Raw genomic sequence first — 17,026 nt, 5'->3', positions numbered from 1 at the left:
CAATGGGAATCTAAACTAATCTATCTGTTCTAATCTACATAAGGCAAAAGGTTTGGTTACAAAAAGCTGCCGCTGGTTTGTTATCCATACAATAAGGTTGAGGTTGAAAATAGAGTACAACAGAAAATAGTGGGTTCACAAACTCAAAATGTGAGCACCTGTAGACCACAGGGGCTGCCAAACTTTTAGCACCCCTACTGCAACACAGCACTCAGTGGACAGCATGTTACACCATGGCCACCATGTAACACACTGTCAATTTACACAGCTGTTCACAGCTCTTAAATAGGACGTCTTCTTCAGTGATTGGTCCAGGATGATTGAAGGTGCCTAGCCAATCAGTGGCAGCCAGGTCTCCTCCACAGCAGGACCTGAGCTGAATGAATGCATGTCACGGAGCATACCAAACCCTGGGCAACCCATACTACAGAAATAACCCTCACATGTAACAAGGGGGTATGCATATGTGGTAAATACAAGAGGTAAAGTCCCTGCCCACGCAAGGAAGTTGGCTGTGGGTTCAAATCCACCGTGGTGCAACCGGCTTTGTCGGGCGTCTATGCGAACACAATTGGCCCGTGTTTGGGAAGCCGGGCGGGGAGGGTCAGGGTGATGTTGGGGGCTCCTCACTGGTAGGTGAGTCAGTAGGATACAACGGCAGTGACAACACAGAAATGTGTGTGGGGAGGTATCAATTGGCATAACGACTAAATTGGGGAGTAAAAGGGGGTAAAAATAATTGGCTACTGTAATAAAAGAAAGACAGACGGGTACAACGGGTACTCTGACAAAATCCTGACACTATGACTCAGACATATTGGTCAGATCGGCGGTGCGACTTAGGTGTGAGGGCCCAAACCTCTCTGTAAATTCCCCTTTGCACTACTCTACCACTGCGCGTCATCCAGACCCCTCTTCCGCTCTTTTGCACCTGTCCTTGATCTATCACTTGCTCCATTCTTGAAAACTAACTCAGAGGTGACCTCTTTATGCAAGTATAATAACTGAGTGTTGAATGAGTGAATCTGCATAGAGATTTTGCACAAAGGCAGAAAAGCTTCACAATTATGGGAGAAATGTCTCTCATTGACATACTTCATTGAATTCTGTGTCTTTTCTTTTGTATGGAATTACATTTGCATTTTGTGTGAATTGAAAGTAATGAAAATTTACTTCATTTAGGTCATGGTCATGATTCAGTGGACCACAGTTTCATTCAAAGTGAAAACTGTATTCAACACTGTGTTTTGGTACTACTGACTGCAATACGACAGCACAGAACAGTCTGAAAGAGGTGCAAATGGAACAGCAATTTACCGTGGACTTTGACCGCTGACCTTCAACTGGAAGGGTCATATGTACATATGGGTGTGTATGTACATGCCCGCACGTGCGCGTTCCTGACATAGGCTGCATTTGGGGACAAATGTTGGACATGAAACCAGTTGATTGGGGTCGACATGTCAAATTGGGTACAAAATTGGTGTTCTAAGGTTGGGTTGGGATTAGGGTTAAGGTTACAGGATATTGAATGTGTGTGTGTGTGTGTGTGTGTGTGTGTGTGTGTGTGTGTGTGTGTGTGTGCGTGTGCGTGTGCGTGTGCGTGTGCGTGTGCGTGTGCGTGTGCGGGTGCGGGTGCGGGTGCGTGTGCGTGTGCGTGTGTGTGTGTGTGTGTGTGTGGGGGGGGGCATAGAGTATGTGGGCACATGAGGGTTTTTGTGTGGGCAGAGCTTGCGTGTTTGACCTCAGCATATGAGGGCTCAGTGACACACACACACACACACACACACACACACACACACACGCACACGCACACGCACACGCACACGCACACGCACACGCACACACTGTGGATCAAATTTTTATGATCACGCACACTGGGGGGCAGGGATGTAAATCTTTATATGAGTCCCTTCTCCCCTCAACCCCCACACCCCCCCCCCCCCCTCACACTTTATTCCTCCCCTCCATCCTTCTCTTACTGCTGCTAAAATAACCCAGTGAGGTTGAAGCCAAGGCATCCTGGTGTTGCTGCTATACAAACTCCCCCCCTATGCTGAGTTCTGTTACTGTGGACCAGGGCAGCATCCTGCAGACCAGCTCTGCTTCCTGTCATAAATACACAGTCAGCAGCAGGTAAGCCTGAGGGTTGCTTGACTTATCTACAGGTGTAGATTATCTGCTGATTCTGTCTGTGACATAGCTATGTTAACAAAATGTGTTGTTTTGGAAGTCAGCTGGGCTCATACATATAGATACGGTAGTAAAATCCTAGAGGTATGAGTTGACTGCTTGCTACTGTAAATTGTGGTTGGGGTGTGAAATGTTAGACACCCTGCCCTTCAAAATCAAAATGTAAACAAACATGGGTCTGCCAAAAAGAAAATCTAAACATGGGGTGGAGATTGCAGAGAGAACGAGACAACCATGTGCTCACTGGTTTAAAGTAGAGTGCCTATTTACTGGGTCCTCATTCACTCACGTGCAGGTTTCTATTGGTGATTGCTTGATTGTCCCTATGTAATAACTATGTATTAAGTGCTGCACCTACATGCTTTTGTTAAGTGTTTAAATATCGGGCTGGTCTCACCTGTTACCAGCCCTATGTAATGTTGTTGTTTTGTATTCATTTAGCCCTGATGAAGACCGCTTGTGGTTGAAACATGTTGATTTAATAAAGGTGCTCTCTCTTTTAACTCTGAGTGCCCGAATCTCCCATTTTTTATCTGACATTTTTTGTCTGATGGGGTGGTGATTGTTGCGCAATCATAAGTACATTGTAGCTAAACATGATTCTTGTTTTTATTACTTTAAAGACAAGCTAATTGCTGTCGGTTATTCATAGTCTCCCTTAATGTGTGGATAACTGAAACTTACATGATGAAATGGTGAACATATCCAACCTTGTAGATCAAGGTCAACTAAGTATAGGTTTTAAGTGACTAAAGAAATTAAATATCTATTACAAATATAATACTCTAAGTAAGCTTCCCTGCATTTGCAGTAGTTTATTATGACACATCTAATCTTAATGAGGTGTTCCTCATCCGTGTACATGGTCTGTTTCTTTTCAGAGGAAGATGATGATGACGATGGTGAATTCCGGGCATGAGGACCTGGCCAAGCAGAGGATGCTGCAGGCCAGGGCTCTGTGCCAGGAGGTCAGAGGAGGTATGTTTACACCGCTTGATTCAAGTTAACTGTATTAATACGGTTTGGTGACAATAGTAACCCGAGACTCCGGGAGACACAGGCATATAAACATGGAATTGAACACATAATCCAAATGCATTTAATGACAGGATATTCTTATAATTGACATTCATTACAATGACATTCAGAACGGTCAAGGGTAGTCAAATGGAACTGATCAAAGGGATTACATGGGAGTGTGAGAACCCTCACATTGCTGAAACTAAGTTCAGACATTTCCCCAGGAACATTTGGAGTTGTTTGGTTGTTGCCAGCTGAGCTTTGAAACCAAATTAATATAACTCAGCTAAATGTGACCCTCATCGCTGCAAAGACCGCTCCCGAAGGCTGGCACATGCCCTCTAATTCCCCAAACACTTACCATACCGTATCTTACAGACGACAGAGCGTCATCCGTTCTTACGAGAGCTCCTCCATCCAAAGATCCTATTTATATTCCCAGTTACCCATGTAACCCTGAACCACAACAAGCACTTGGACACCCTTGTACGTCATCTACGAATGCTATTTCAAGCTTGTCACTGTGTAATTTATGCACCCACTGAAGTACAGATGAGTCTGACCAGGGCTAAAGTGTGTGGATTACAGTGACGATCAGCGATGATGGCTGAAGGTTGGGTTTATCATATCGGTTGCTCTCAATTGTTTGTAAAGCTGTTAGTAATAAGAGAGCTTGATCATCTCTGAATGCCAAACAAGAAGAGAACTCCAAGTGAAGTGTAGGAATTCTTTATTCCCACTAGTCCACATACAAGCAGTCTATCAAAACGTCATTTAGTATAATTACCTTTCCAAATATAACTGATTGCTTCTGTCTGTCCCAATATAGTGCTATCTCTGGGTCAGTTTAGCTGGCTTGGCATTAGAGTATTTTAACCCGTGAGCAAACTGTAGAGTTAATGTCAATGTAATCTTAAAAGGTCAGAGGAAATTGGGTTCTTCAACTTCTACCTTTCAATTTGATCACTCGAGAACATCAATTTATGTGTTGTGTTGTATCAGGGGGTCTGAACCTTGGGAAGAAGGTCAGTATTCCAAGGGACGTGATGATGGAGGAGCTAAATCTTGAATCCAACCGAGGCTCACGCATGTTCCAGCAGAGACAGAGGAGGGTGGAGAAGTTCACCGTGGAGAACACGATCAACAGCCAGGTAAGGCACAACTACACATACGAGGATGGGTCACTACACATTAACCCATCCTCCTGATGTGTTGCATATTAGCAGCTTTAAGTGTGCTGTATTATAAAAGGACTGTGACTGAAAGCCAATGAAATCTGCCGGTCGCTTCTCGTTTTCCAGCGCTGTTTCTGTCAAAGCATGACAGCCGAGACGAGCAGAACAAATTGTTTTACTAAACTTTTTGCAGTCACATCTGCAATGTGTGGATGGTGGGTGTATTATCATCTTGGTGAAAGAACAACATCTGAACACTGGCAAACACTCAGACAAAATATCTGACGCCATTATTAAACCCAAATACTGTGGCTATAATAAACACACAATACATGGACACCGTAATGTGCTCCCCTCTCCCAGGTATTTCAAGAAGCCATTCCTCCCCCCCAGTACATCCCAGTCCCAGAACCACAGGGAGGAAGGGAGAACCAAGGTTTCTCCATCCCTGGTAAGCATAGCCTGGTCATGAACCTACAGAAGTCGGTAGCAAAGAAGGGAAGTCCTCAAGGCATTGCTCCAGGTAAATAGTGGTACAAAGAGGGAGGATTGCCGCTAGAATAGTTCACTGCAAAGCTGATGTTTGGCAATGCCACTGCCTGCAGAATGCCAACGCTTGGACAATGCTTGAGTGTTGTTTATCTGCTGGCAATGAGGTCTTGTATGAAAGTATTGGAGCAAGTTTTGGTTTTGTGAGACGAAAGAAAAAGTTGGTTGTTATTACTCAGTGGCTCACAGAGCACATACCACATAAATACGGCTATAGTCTTTCTCGCAGCTGACCCTGGTTCGAATTTGACCCGAGGCACTTTATTGCATGGCATGCCCTTCTCTCTCCTGCCTTCCCTGCCTCTGTTCACTGTCCTAATAAAACACAGAAATTCCCCAAATTCATCTAAAAAGAAAAAAATAAGTATCTGTTCTTTATTGGCACCTTAGCTGTTACATATTTGTCCTGACACATATGGCAGTGACATAAGCTCTGTTTATTGAGCTGGATTCATACCAAGATCAACAAGCTCTGCCAGCTTTTGTTACCAAGTGTAATATCTAACATGTTCATATGCATATTAAACCCAGTGGTGGATAACTTTTTGAGTATTTCTATGTTTTGATACTTCCAATTCCACTATACATTTCAATACAAGACAAATATTGTACTTTTGACTCCACTACATTTCTAGCAGGGGAATTTGTACTTTTGTATAGTAGTATTTTTAAAAGCATGTACTTTTTTTTACTACATACAGTAAGTATATTTTTAAAGCAAGTACTCCAGTACTTTAACTCAAGTATACATTTGACAGATCAACATTCACTTGTAGTTGAGTAATATTTGACCAGGAGTATCTATATTTTGGCTCAGGCACTGGGATTGAGTACTTTGTCCACCACTGATTAAACCTGGCAGTACATTACACTTCAAGGCCCAGTTATCTCACGTGTGACATTCATCTTTTTTTGCCAGGGTATTCTGGCCCTCTGCAGCACATTCCTCACGAGAAGTTCAATATGACGATCATCCCAAAGTTATACAGTTCCCCCTGGAAAGAAGCTCTGGGAGACTCTCGTGAGGAGCTTGTCTTCAGCCAGCTGCCTGAGCCCCCACAAAGACTTCCTCCTGAAAACTACAGGTGTTTCAACAGGTAAGGACCTGCCTGTCGGCCAGGTGAGCATTCGCAGAAAAACATCACTCGACTGATGCCAGTGGTCCATTGACGGTTAAAGACAACTGATATCACTTCCCTGAGGGCGGGCCTCGCCACTTTGAAGCTCATTCAGCACAGCTTTTTAGAGACCATGCAACTTCAAATACAGTGGCACATGACCACAGCTCCATGTCATCAATCAAAACTTTCTCTTAAATGTGATTCCTTGGCTCTGTACCATGTTTCCACTGTATGTGAGCCTCTGCTGGCTCACACCTCCTTGGGTTCTGGTTGTCTGAAGGCTATTTTAACCCTGGCTCTAGAAAGATGATCTACTGGGGGTCCACGTGCCTTTCAGCCCTCTCAAGAAAGATTGCGCACAAAGGGGAATCTTCTTTCCTACGACACACAAGGCATTGCGTCACATGAAGGCAGAGAAAATGTTTTGTCAGTATTAGTGTATGAGATTCGAAGAGGAAGGGGTAAGGGATAGAAGGCAGAGAGCATACACAACTTAAGTAGGTCACTGTCAATCATGCTATGCCAGATCGTCAGTAAGAGTACCTCTCATGGATGGATCCATTTACCCTCTGGAAGAGCATTATGAAATTATGAAGTCATAATTAAATCTGTGCCTACACTGATGGTCAGACAAACCATAGATGTCAAATAGGAGATAAGCTCACCATGCTCTCCAATGTCCAGTGGGAGTTAATCTGAAGCTTCAGTAGTCATTTCATCCCATTAACAGGAGCTTAAGTTGAGCCAGATTCATTACATTTTATGAATGACTGAGTATCAGGTGTCGTATAAAAGCTGCCCCCTTTTTAGAGTGTGGAGTATCTGATACTTTATCAGGTTATATACACAATCATGTTCAAAGTTCAAATAAGATCATTTCAAGTTTGAAACAAGTCTTTTGTTTTTGTCCTCTCCATCTCAGATCTGCCATGCCATTTTGTGGTCCGATGGCCAGTAACAGAGTCATCCCAGTGGTCAACCTCGAGGCCCTGCAGGCCCAGAACCTTCCCAGCATGACCGAGGACCACTTTTCTCAACGGCCTAGCTTCAACAGAGCACCAAAAGGATGGGGCAACGCCTACTGACCCAGATCTAATGAACTGTGAGAGGGTCTGAGAGGAATTTTGATCCTCGACCTCTTGTGATCTTTGCCAGACCACAGGCTAAAAAGACTGACAATGCTCTGACTTTTGCTTGCTCTTCTCATCCATCCTCTCTTCATGTGATCTTGTCTGAGTGAGCACTTTTAAACATGATTTGCAAATTAAAGTCAGCTATGGGGAGATCAAATGAAGACATTAGAGACATCCAACAGCTCATTGTCAAAGCTGAGTGGACAATCTGTAAGAACCAATCACCATCACTGAGACCTTAAAGTTATAATCAATACATTTGATGTCTGTTGTCTCCCTCTCCAACAGTTAATTGCAACAATGTCCGAATTTTACAATAAATAATAAATGGCGGCGCATCTAGTAAAACAGTGCGCCGTCTGCTTCAAATAACTTTAATGGCATTGTAAACCTGTAAGTGTCTAGTTATACTGTGCAGAATCACATATATGCTGGTTAATACTTGTTCAGAATTGGTTTTGCTTGACCACTAATGCTAACAATGTGATTTAGATAGCATATCGTATTGTATAGACAGATGCTAGGTTTGATGTTTATCTGGTATCTAAATGTAGTTACTGTGTAGCACTTCATTTTCTTTGTGTCTCCCTCTGACTAGGGTCTATGCCAGAATTACTCTGATTTTGCACTTGTAAGACCATCTGGATAAGTGTCTGCTAAATGCCTATATAGTAAATTGATTGTCCTACCCGACACCCGGGTCACTTTATCTTAATGGAACAGTATAGGAGACCACCTACAACCACTGTGGAAGTGCTAGTTACAGTATATTGTATTAACATTACTACCATACAGATTGATTAAAAACCTTTTATTCAAATTAGTCCTGGATTGTAGCTTTTAGCAAGCTCATCCCATCAGATATCTCTGCATTATACTTGCATCTCAATCCAAGACTCTATTCTGTTCATAGTTTGTAGTAAAATACATGAATATTTATAAATATTAAGTGATCTAATGGATGACAAGATGGAGTTTTAATGACAAAAGTGGACATTATACAAAGAAAACCTTACAATAAAAGCAAACATACTTTGGTGGAATATTAACATTTCATCAAAAAAAAAGGATGTAATTGAAAATCAATGTCTAAACATAATCACACTATGACAAACACGTTCTATCTAAAGTATACACTGTCATCTTAGTGAAGAATGTACAATGGCACCAACTATGGGAGCCCTTTTTAAAACCCATAGGAATCATCTTAATTGAACACCTGACCACATAAACCAGGCAGACGACATATGCTCTAGGTATGTTTAGCTGAGTTATAGGCCATCATCTTTTTCCAGATATAGCTGGTGCTTGTTCAGTCCCCTCTGTACACAGAAAAAGGTACAGATCTAATTTAACCTTTTCAAAGGCAATGTTGTTTCTTATGCAATGCATTTCTATCAAATATATCATATGGGGTTTAACCCCATCCGCAACTCAAGATTGAATTGAAGAACAGCACCTCACTTTGACATTGGTGAGGCCAAGTACAGGAATGACATCTAAATCACAGTGTAATTTGACCCTAGCCACTATTCGCCATGTCGTGAGCCATGTGCAGCGTGAGCGCCCATGCGCTGGGGGTCCTGGGAAGGGTAGTGGATGTGACCGGGAGGTCTCAAACCCATGGGAGGAGGCATAGGGGGGGCCATTGGACCCATATGGTGGAACATTGGAGGGCCGAAACCTGAGGTGATAAAAGAATAGATGAGATTGTAGTACTTTATTAAAGCAGTCATAAACATTACAATCAAAAATATGAACACGGCTCTGCCTAACTGAATTTCAAAACCGATGGAGTCATTTGTATGTAGATAAAGCCACTGTGCTCAGAAAGGTGGATGAATTCTCCTTGCTGAGAATGTTTATTAAAAAGAAATAGGACAAAACCTGTAAGTATTTTACAATGAATAATTCATGTAGAGCTTAATGAAGGCCAGGAGGCTGAAAATGTGAAAGTTAGTAAATCCTAAGTCTACCTGGAGGAGGTGGATTGATCCCAGGAGGAGGGGGAAGAGCGATGTTCAAGATCGCAGGAGAAGTACCAGGGTCAAGGTTGAAATAGTTGGCAGGAGTCTCTTCGTCAAGCGCTGGTGGTGGCGGTAGAGCTGTAGGAAGGAGAGAAAATTAGGGGATAAATAGTGTGCAAAAGTGTGTCAAGTCTAGCAATGCATTGATTGATAATGCAGTGAGTTTCCTGAAGTGATGCCACACAACTTTTGTCCAATGACAAAGCCGGTTCCATGAAGTGGAAAAGTGGCAATAGCTACTCACTTAACTAGAACCTAAGGGATGATTTAAAAGAAAGACACATAGCCACGAAATACAAACATATTTAAAATCTATGTGCATCTTGGTTTCTCTTTATTGTTACATCTTGTGTACCGGTAAATAAGAGTAAAACATATTTGTTTTTTTGATATAAGCAACGTATGTAGACACCAAACACCAACATTGTCTGTTAAGATATTCCATGATTCATTCAAACTCATACATACCACCAACCCACTGACATAAATGACCCCGTCAGTCATGGTGCACTCACCTCCAGGCAGTCCAGGAACCGGGTCAAGCCTGGTGCCCATTTCACTGACCCCTTCCTTAATGGCCTCCTTGCCTCTCGCTGCCTGGGACCTAGACAGATAAATGATAAATAAACCTCGAATTAGTCACATGATACCAGCGATACTGCAGGGAGTCGAACACTTTATATATTCTCCTCTAAAGTTGATGGATGTCACATTTGACAGGTGGTGTGTGAGATGCAATAGCGGGCCTGAGGCGGGAGGTTTGATTCACCGCCAACAAGCAACTTTTATAATGTAGAGCAATCACTCACCTGCCCCATTTAACGGTGAGTCTTCGTCCATTAATGATCAGCTTGTTGAAGGACTTCTCAGCAGCCATCTCAGCAGACTGTCTTGTAGCAAACTGGATGAAAGCACACTGCTGTCTCTGGACAATGGTAATGGTGCGAATCTCCCCAAACTGGTAGAAATGGTTCCTGCAACAGCATTGAAATGTAATACCCATTTTCACCCGTGGGGCAGTACCATGATGCCTCGTGAAAGTGACGGGTATGAATCCTTTTGCATAATATCAGATTCAAACCCTGACAGATTTCAGCTCTTCTTTAGCGCTGCTTATCACCTGATGCTGAAGGCAGGGTTTGAATTCTACGGTCACCTGTCCCTACAACTCATAACCATCTTTTTATACTTCTTCGCACGACTGTCTCTATAGATAAAATAGCTAGTTTAAAAGGGATAGTTCACCCAATAAAGGACTTATTTTTTATCAATTACACACCCCATGAAGCCTTGAATTCCTGACCGTCGGAAAGCCGTAGCCACCGCCGGTCATCAAATTATTGGGTCAGGAATGTGACAAAAACAAACAAATCTCAATGAATTCAAGTCTCCATGGGGTGAGTAATGGATACAAAAAGTCATTATGGAGGTGAACTATCCCTTTAACCACAAAAAAACAGCTGATTGAAGCATTGAGTTACCATAGCAACACCACAGGCCTGTTCACACTGACAGTAATAGGCTGGCCCCTCAGTGCCTGTGCGACCAGTCATTAGAATATATTTGATTGAGATTCTTGTCAAAAGAACATACTTCAGGTCTGCATCTGTAACGGTGTCTCCCAGCCCACCGATGTAGAGGGTACTGATGGTCTTGTCCTCTGGTGGGTCTAAACGAGGCATTGTGGAGGCTCTCTTCAGCAGCTTGTCGGCTACTGGGTCATTGATGCCATAATAACGGTCCTTGATGTTCTGGTCAGCCAGCGGGTCATCTGGATCTGTGGGCTTCTCATGCCTGTATGAATGAGTTGCAAAAGAGAGAAGTTATAACATAGTCCACCGTCTACTAACAAATACAATATATGTTTGTAAAACAGCATAACATTTCCATTTTAAATAGCTTCCCAATTGATGTACAGTAACATAGTAGATATTTAGCTTTTATTTTATTGAAATGGTCAGACATTGACTGACAAAGCACTGATGTCTATGTATCCATTTATTCTATTCATTTATCCAGGGCTCAATTATAAATTGATTGACAATGTTAATATTAGAATGAATGGTAAATATTATTTAATAACAACTATTTAAGAAAGCAACCTTCTGAGCTGCCCCTAAAATTAAAAAGATTTCATAGTCAAACTAAACAATCCCACTGAAAGCAGTGTGTGTCTAAATGTGATAATGGTTAGTATAAATATCTAATGGAAAATAAATTAATATATAATCAGCCAACTTCAAATAACTTTAAATGTTGTTTTACAAACCGTGGTACAAGGTCTGTTTATTACTGACACAACAGCACCACCAAGACTTATCTCTAAGATACTACAACTACTCCTTTCTTTGTTAAAATCACTCACCTGTAGGGGCACTCCTCTCCTCTCTTACACTCTCCCTTCACCCAAAATGAGCAGATGTGTGGCCGGTTCCTCTTGTAGTACGGCGTGGTGCGGGCCAGTTTCAATAACATGTCACTGGAGCTGGGAGCCTTACCCAAGAGACCCACGGGCCTCGTCCCATCAGAGCCTGCAATCTGAGAATTGATGGAAACAAAATGACAAGCTTAGGTGGGAAGCCCCAATATTATGAAAACCGTAAAAGAAAATATGTATAAATGTGTGGTCTGTCACACAACAGTTAGACATTCAACCCAGGAATATGTTAAAGTCTGGCAACCGTTTCTGTCATATTTTGAGGTGTTCCTACTGTTGCAATATAGCCATTAGCCATTCTTTTCCCCCTTCCTCCCAGTTATAGTTGATTTATTTTACAGATTTTTGCCTTTGCATTTAATGACATTTCACTTTAAATATATATATATATTCCATTCTTTTTTTATTTTTTTATTTTCTTATTGACTTTAAATTTGAAATATTACTGCCTCTTTCTATGCCAATGTATTGTACTAAAATCTCCTTTCATTTTGTGTTGATCTCCCAAATCTCTCCTCAGTAATTGGATGGTATGTACCTGTTTCATCTTGCATTGATTACTAGTGTCTGTGGTGTTTTGTAGTCGTTTGTTATGTGTTTGTATGTGTATAACTTTTTGAAAAAATGTAAAAACATATTTGAATAACAACAGCTGGACATACCTCCCTCTCCATATTCTGTGTGTAGTACTCCTTGTTCACATCTGACTTGGGAACATCATCCTTGACAGACAGCCCAGTGTCTCGCACCTGGATAGGTAAACCTACAGTACCACAAAATGGTTGAAAGGGGGTTTCAGTTATCAGCTTCCATGATACAGCCATGCAAGGACAGGAAAGTGACATCACAAACAAAGTGTGTATATGTGTCCTGTAGTTTCATGGGTCCTGACATTAAAGCTTAATACACATTCACTACCTTTCCGATAAGTGTCGCTTGACAAAAATTACAACGTGTAACTTTTTTCATTAGGAAATATGCATAATGCAATTTCTGTTACTAACGATTCATGGGACATGAGTAGAATCAATCAAGTATAAATTGATCCTTAAAGTTATAATGGCACAGTTTTACGATTCAAGGACCCCATGAGCACTTCCATTAGAAAGGTGTGACTAGGGGTGTAAATCACCAGCTTCATCACGATATACCACCATAAAATTCTTCAGATAATCATTTTGACACAATACAATAATTATTTTATTCAAGGGCGTATGATCGTTGAGGCAATACCTTGTGCCCAGCTAAGAAAAAATCATATTACAATACTTTTACATCAGCTCACAATTATGGAACCAAAATATGATGAAACTATATTACTACAACTCTATACTTTAGTAATGTTAATACATATCTAGCAAATTAAGTCACTGTCAAGTTATCACAAGTTATTAATACAATAAGATAATAGTAACATAATAAAATTATAATACAATAAAAAGCCTTTGCTGACTGCCATTATCCATGCTGCTTTTATTTTCGTTGGGGAAGATAAAGGGACACCTGGCGGCAGATGGATGCCTTATAGATGTGACTCAGGGAAATAAGGAACCTTGTGCACTTAAGGAATTCAAGGAAGATCAGTCACTATCAACTATGCGCAACAGCTGTGGGATTTTAATTTCTAAGCAATTTCCATCATGGTTTGCAATAAAATTAAACTCGAAATCATCAATCATTTTAGGGGGTACAGGGTGGAACAAGAGACTCACCATATTCCAGGTCAAGCAAGCATGTCTGGCAGACATTCTTCATCTTACTGCAGGTCTGGCAAACCTCTGTCTTCTTGAAACGCATGCGAGTTCCAGGACACCAACGGAATACTGTGAACGGACGAGCGCATATCTGCGGGGACAGCAGCCAAAGAATTACATCAAACCATAAAATGTACGTGATTGATGTTACTCAAGCTCATTTAAGGCACTGCAGCAACTTACCTTGCATTCTTTCCCATACTTCTCCTTGGTCTGTAAAAACATAAATAAGCAACCCCTTATTCAGAATAATGTAGTTTTCACAAAAATAGAATAGTTATTTGAAATAAATAAAGGTTAATGCTTATTTACCATACGGATGTAAGGATTTTCTCCTAAACATGTCTGGCACAGAATAGGAAAGTCCTGAAAAAGGAAAGAGATAAAGTCACCCTCTGAAGTTTCTAAACACATTAACATTCAGTGCTTGACAATACCTTTTTGGGGCACTTGTCCGTTGCACAGGTACATTTACAATTCACTTGTCCAAGCACAAAGGTCAATTGTCTCAAAATTGTCATTGTACATTAATAAAAATAAAAAGGAAAAGAAAATACTGTTTCATTTGTAAATGCAGAATTCAATTCAGAGTCAGACTAACTGCCATGTTTGTGTTTGCTATCTGTTCATCAGTCATTTAAAATATAAATAAACAAAAGGCGCTCGTCCAAGTGATATTATTAGTTAAAATACAAAGTTCTATATTCTGATCATTATTGGTATAGAATGTTTGTTCATCAAGAGGGGGTCCCGTCCTTTAGTAAACAGAAAATACATCAGGTGGGACACCAATTACATTAATTCAGGAGAGAACCCATTTATCAATATATTATTTTCTGCTCATTTTGTTTCATCAACACTTACAATTTCACTTCTTTATCCTGTTTCTGTATGAGTTCTCGATCCCAATTGGACAATATTACTCCTATTTTGCCATCTGTTGGCAGATGCAATTTCAATCCAAGTTCTGAGTCTGACTGCTGAATGGAACTTTGCCATCTTCTATTCCACACACCTCATCAGACATCAGCCTAAATATAATCAGCTCTTGGCAGGGGGAGATATGATTGCAAAGCTGGTCTTGGGTTGCAGAGTGAACACCCAAAATGTCTTGCTCAAAACCAATATTAACTAAAGACCCTATCACATTACTCAACTTAAAGCAAATAGCATGTTAGGTGCCGTCATGGACTCGGTTCCTTCAAGTGTGTCCAATATGCAGAAACCTACTGGACTGGTGGGTTTGTCTTTTATCTTATAAGATAAATGAGGACTGACTCAAATAAATTCCAAGTTGACCCATTAAGACCTGGAACGCATCCGTGTCATTTTTAGATTTGAGCTAAAAAGCATTATTTTACACTTTGGCTATTCAAAAATATCGTGAAAATGTGTGCAAATCTTTGAATATATTTTATTTTAAAGCGATTTTTCTTTTACTCAAATCTTTGCTTCTGGGACCCCCTGGAACAACATTTTAAGATGTGGGTCCGCGGCCAAATACATATCTTTTTGGGGGTCCTTGACATGAAAAGGTTTGAGCACCACTGATATAGAAACATACGTGTTTCAGAATATTGTTGGGATTTAGAAGACGTATGTAGAATCGGCTTCAGGTCTTAATGGGTTCATTTAAAATCATACAGCACTAAATCCATCCTGAATGACGTGGTATGGTCATAGTTCAGTTTTTATTTCGTTATTAATACAGTGGTTCTCAATGCAGGGTCTGGGATGCCGGGGACACTAGAGATTGGAATCGGGCCGGGGGGTGCACAGCTATATTATTGATATTTCATTATTCCAATACAACCTACACAGTCATCTACAGTGTAGATAGTAAATGTATCCTGGACCAAATAATAGACCATATCATGTCTCAATTCAAAGTTAAAATGTCGTAGTCTAATGCATATCCAGCTGGGGTCTTTGAATGTTAAAAGGTTGAGAATCACTGCATTCATAGATACACAACCAGTGGTGTTAAGTAACTAAGTACATTTACTCAAGTGCAGTACAATGTTGACGTATTTCTAATTTAGTGGAGTACTTTCCGATTTTCAATACTTTTACTTCTACTCCACTACATCTCAGAGGTAAATATTACACGTTTATTCCATTACAATTATTAGAAAACTTTAGTTACTTTGTAGATTTTGATTATTATTACAAAACATACATTAACCACTTCAGCCATATATACACATCTCGCCCATTTGAAAATAGTAGATCTTCAAGCTCACAATGCGTCGCTGTGAGCTTGAAGATCAGCTATTGTCAAAAGATTTGTATACATTTCAAAACTTGTGAAATGGGACATTCTGCATAATGAGTACTTTCTACTTTTGGTACTTTAAGTACATTTAGATAGGCAAACTTTGCCACTTTTACTCCAGTAAATTTTGAATTGTAGACTAACTTGTTAACAGAGTATGTCTATATTGCAGTATTGATACTTTTACTTGGTAAAACATGTGAGTACTTTTTCCACCACTGTCCACGACTACGGAGTCCTGGTTTCACCGGTTCAACACACGGCTAACTGCTAGCTAGCCACAGTAAGCTAGCTCAGGTCGCATTGTCACGTTATCCATCTATTGACAGACTTGGACCCGAAGCATCATGTTGTCTTCGCCTAAATATAATATCAATTATATTACATTACATACATAATCTAACTAATAAGTCACGCAGGCCTTCTTCAGTCAACATTAACAACCACGCTTCCGCTAACTATCGTAGCTAATGCTATGCTAATGCTATGCTACTCTGGCTAACTGAACAGTAAAGACAGCGTAAACTAACGAGCTAAACCAGATCGTTTTTTAATTTCGTTTTCTAATATTAATCTAAACAGACACCTCAGACTCTGTGTAATAATGTATTTTATAGCAGAAACATACCGCGTCTTCCCAGTTCTGTCTGTTGTATGTGTTAGCTCCCAGGGACGTCGCCATTTTGACTCAGAGTGTGTGCAATTTTTTTCCCTCAAGACTCTGAACCCAAAATGCACCGCGGCGTGCAAGGAAGTCACGTTTCACCGTTAGATGTCGCTGTAGCCTGATGGAGAGAATTCACTTCCCCTAGAAGGAGACATAGAGTTCTCCTAATCTCCTTAACGCTATGTTACTTTCGAGACGTAGCCAGTAAACCCGCGGTAGCGCCGGCTGCGCAGCCTCTCGTCTCTAGTAAAATAAGAAATACACTTTTGCTACTCACCAAAACAAAGACAGTTTAAAACATTTTGAAAGCATACTTTCCTTAGTGGGCACCCTCTAAGCCCCCCACCTCACGTTTTTGAATCACTCTACTGCGCCCCCTACAGATCTGATAAATGGAATTTTTCTATTGACAACATTTTTCCCCTCCGGTGAAATATTTTCTTTTCTGGACAAAAGATGTATTTTAGACGTGAGGTGGGGGCCCCGAGTGATCCCACTAAGGAAAGTAGTCGTTCAACATTTTTAAACCGTCTTTTTTTTTGGTGAGTAGCGAAAATATATTTTCTATTTTTACTAAAGACGAGAGGCTGCGCAGCCTGCGCTACCGCGGGTGTGCGGGCAATGCATCGAACGCTATGGACCAGAGCTAGTACAAACCCCAAAGCTATCAAAATC

The 17,026-nt window shown here is 40.9% G+C and overlaps 2 protein-coding genes across 2 annotated transcripts; one reads left to right on the top strand and one right to left on the bottom strand.

Moving 5' to 3' along the window:
• The first annotated feature begins 2,038 nt into the window (after positions 1 to 2,038).
• Positions 2,039 to 7,449, top strand: LOC311033625 (myozenin-2). The gene is made up of 7 exons (XM_084041211.1): positions 2,039 to 2,136; positions 2,635 to 2,680; positions 3,075 to 3,171; positions 4,216 to 4,364; positions 4,752 to 4,911; positions 5,857 to 6,034; positions 6,981 to 7,449. Exons 1-7 carry the CDS (start codon positions 2,054 to 2,056, stop codon positions 7,141 to 7,143), a joined length of 876 nt encoding a protein of 291 aa, XP_083897337.1. The 5' UTR covers positions 2,039 to 2,053; the 3' UTR covers positions 7,144 to 7,449.
• A 700-nt stretch (positions 7,450 to 8,149) lies between these two features.
• On the bottom strand, positions 8,150 to 16,407 carry rbm22 (RNA binding motif protein 22). The gene is made up of 11 exons (XM_084041210.1): positions 16,313 to 16,407; positions 13,722 to 13,775; positions 13,593 to 13,622; positions 13,368 to 13,500; positions 12,318 to 12,418; positions 11,584 to 11,756; positions 10,812 to 11,012; positions 10,028 to 10,192; positions 9,734 to 9,822; positions 9,168 to 9,296; positions 8,150 to 8,875 (listed from the first exon to the last, which is right to left on the bottom strand). Exons 1-11 carry the CDS (start codon positions 16,364 to 16,366, stop codon positions 8,721 to 8,723), a joined length of 1,284 nt encoding a protein of 427 aa, XP_083897336.1. The 5' UTR covers positions 16,367 to 16,407; the 3' UTR covers positions 8,150 to 8,720.
• Between the last annotated feature and the right edge of the window lie 619 nt (positions 16,408 to 17,026).

The sequence above is a fragment of the Gymnoscopelus microlampas genome, assembly GCF_963454915.1.
Source record: "Gymnoscopelus microlampas genome assembly, chromosome: 18".
Classification (NCBI taxonomy): domain Eukaryota; kingdom Metazoa; phylum Chordata; class Actinopteri; order Myctophiformes; family Myctophidae; genus Gymnoscopelus; species Gymnoscopelus microlampas.
The sequence above is the reverse complement of the archived record's forward strand: the minus strand, read 5'-3'. Positions and strand labels throughout refer to the sequence as shown.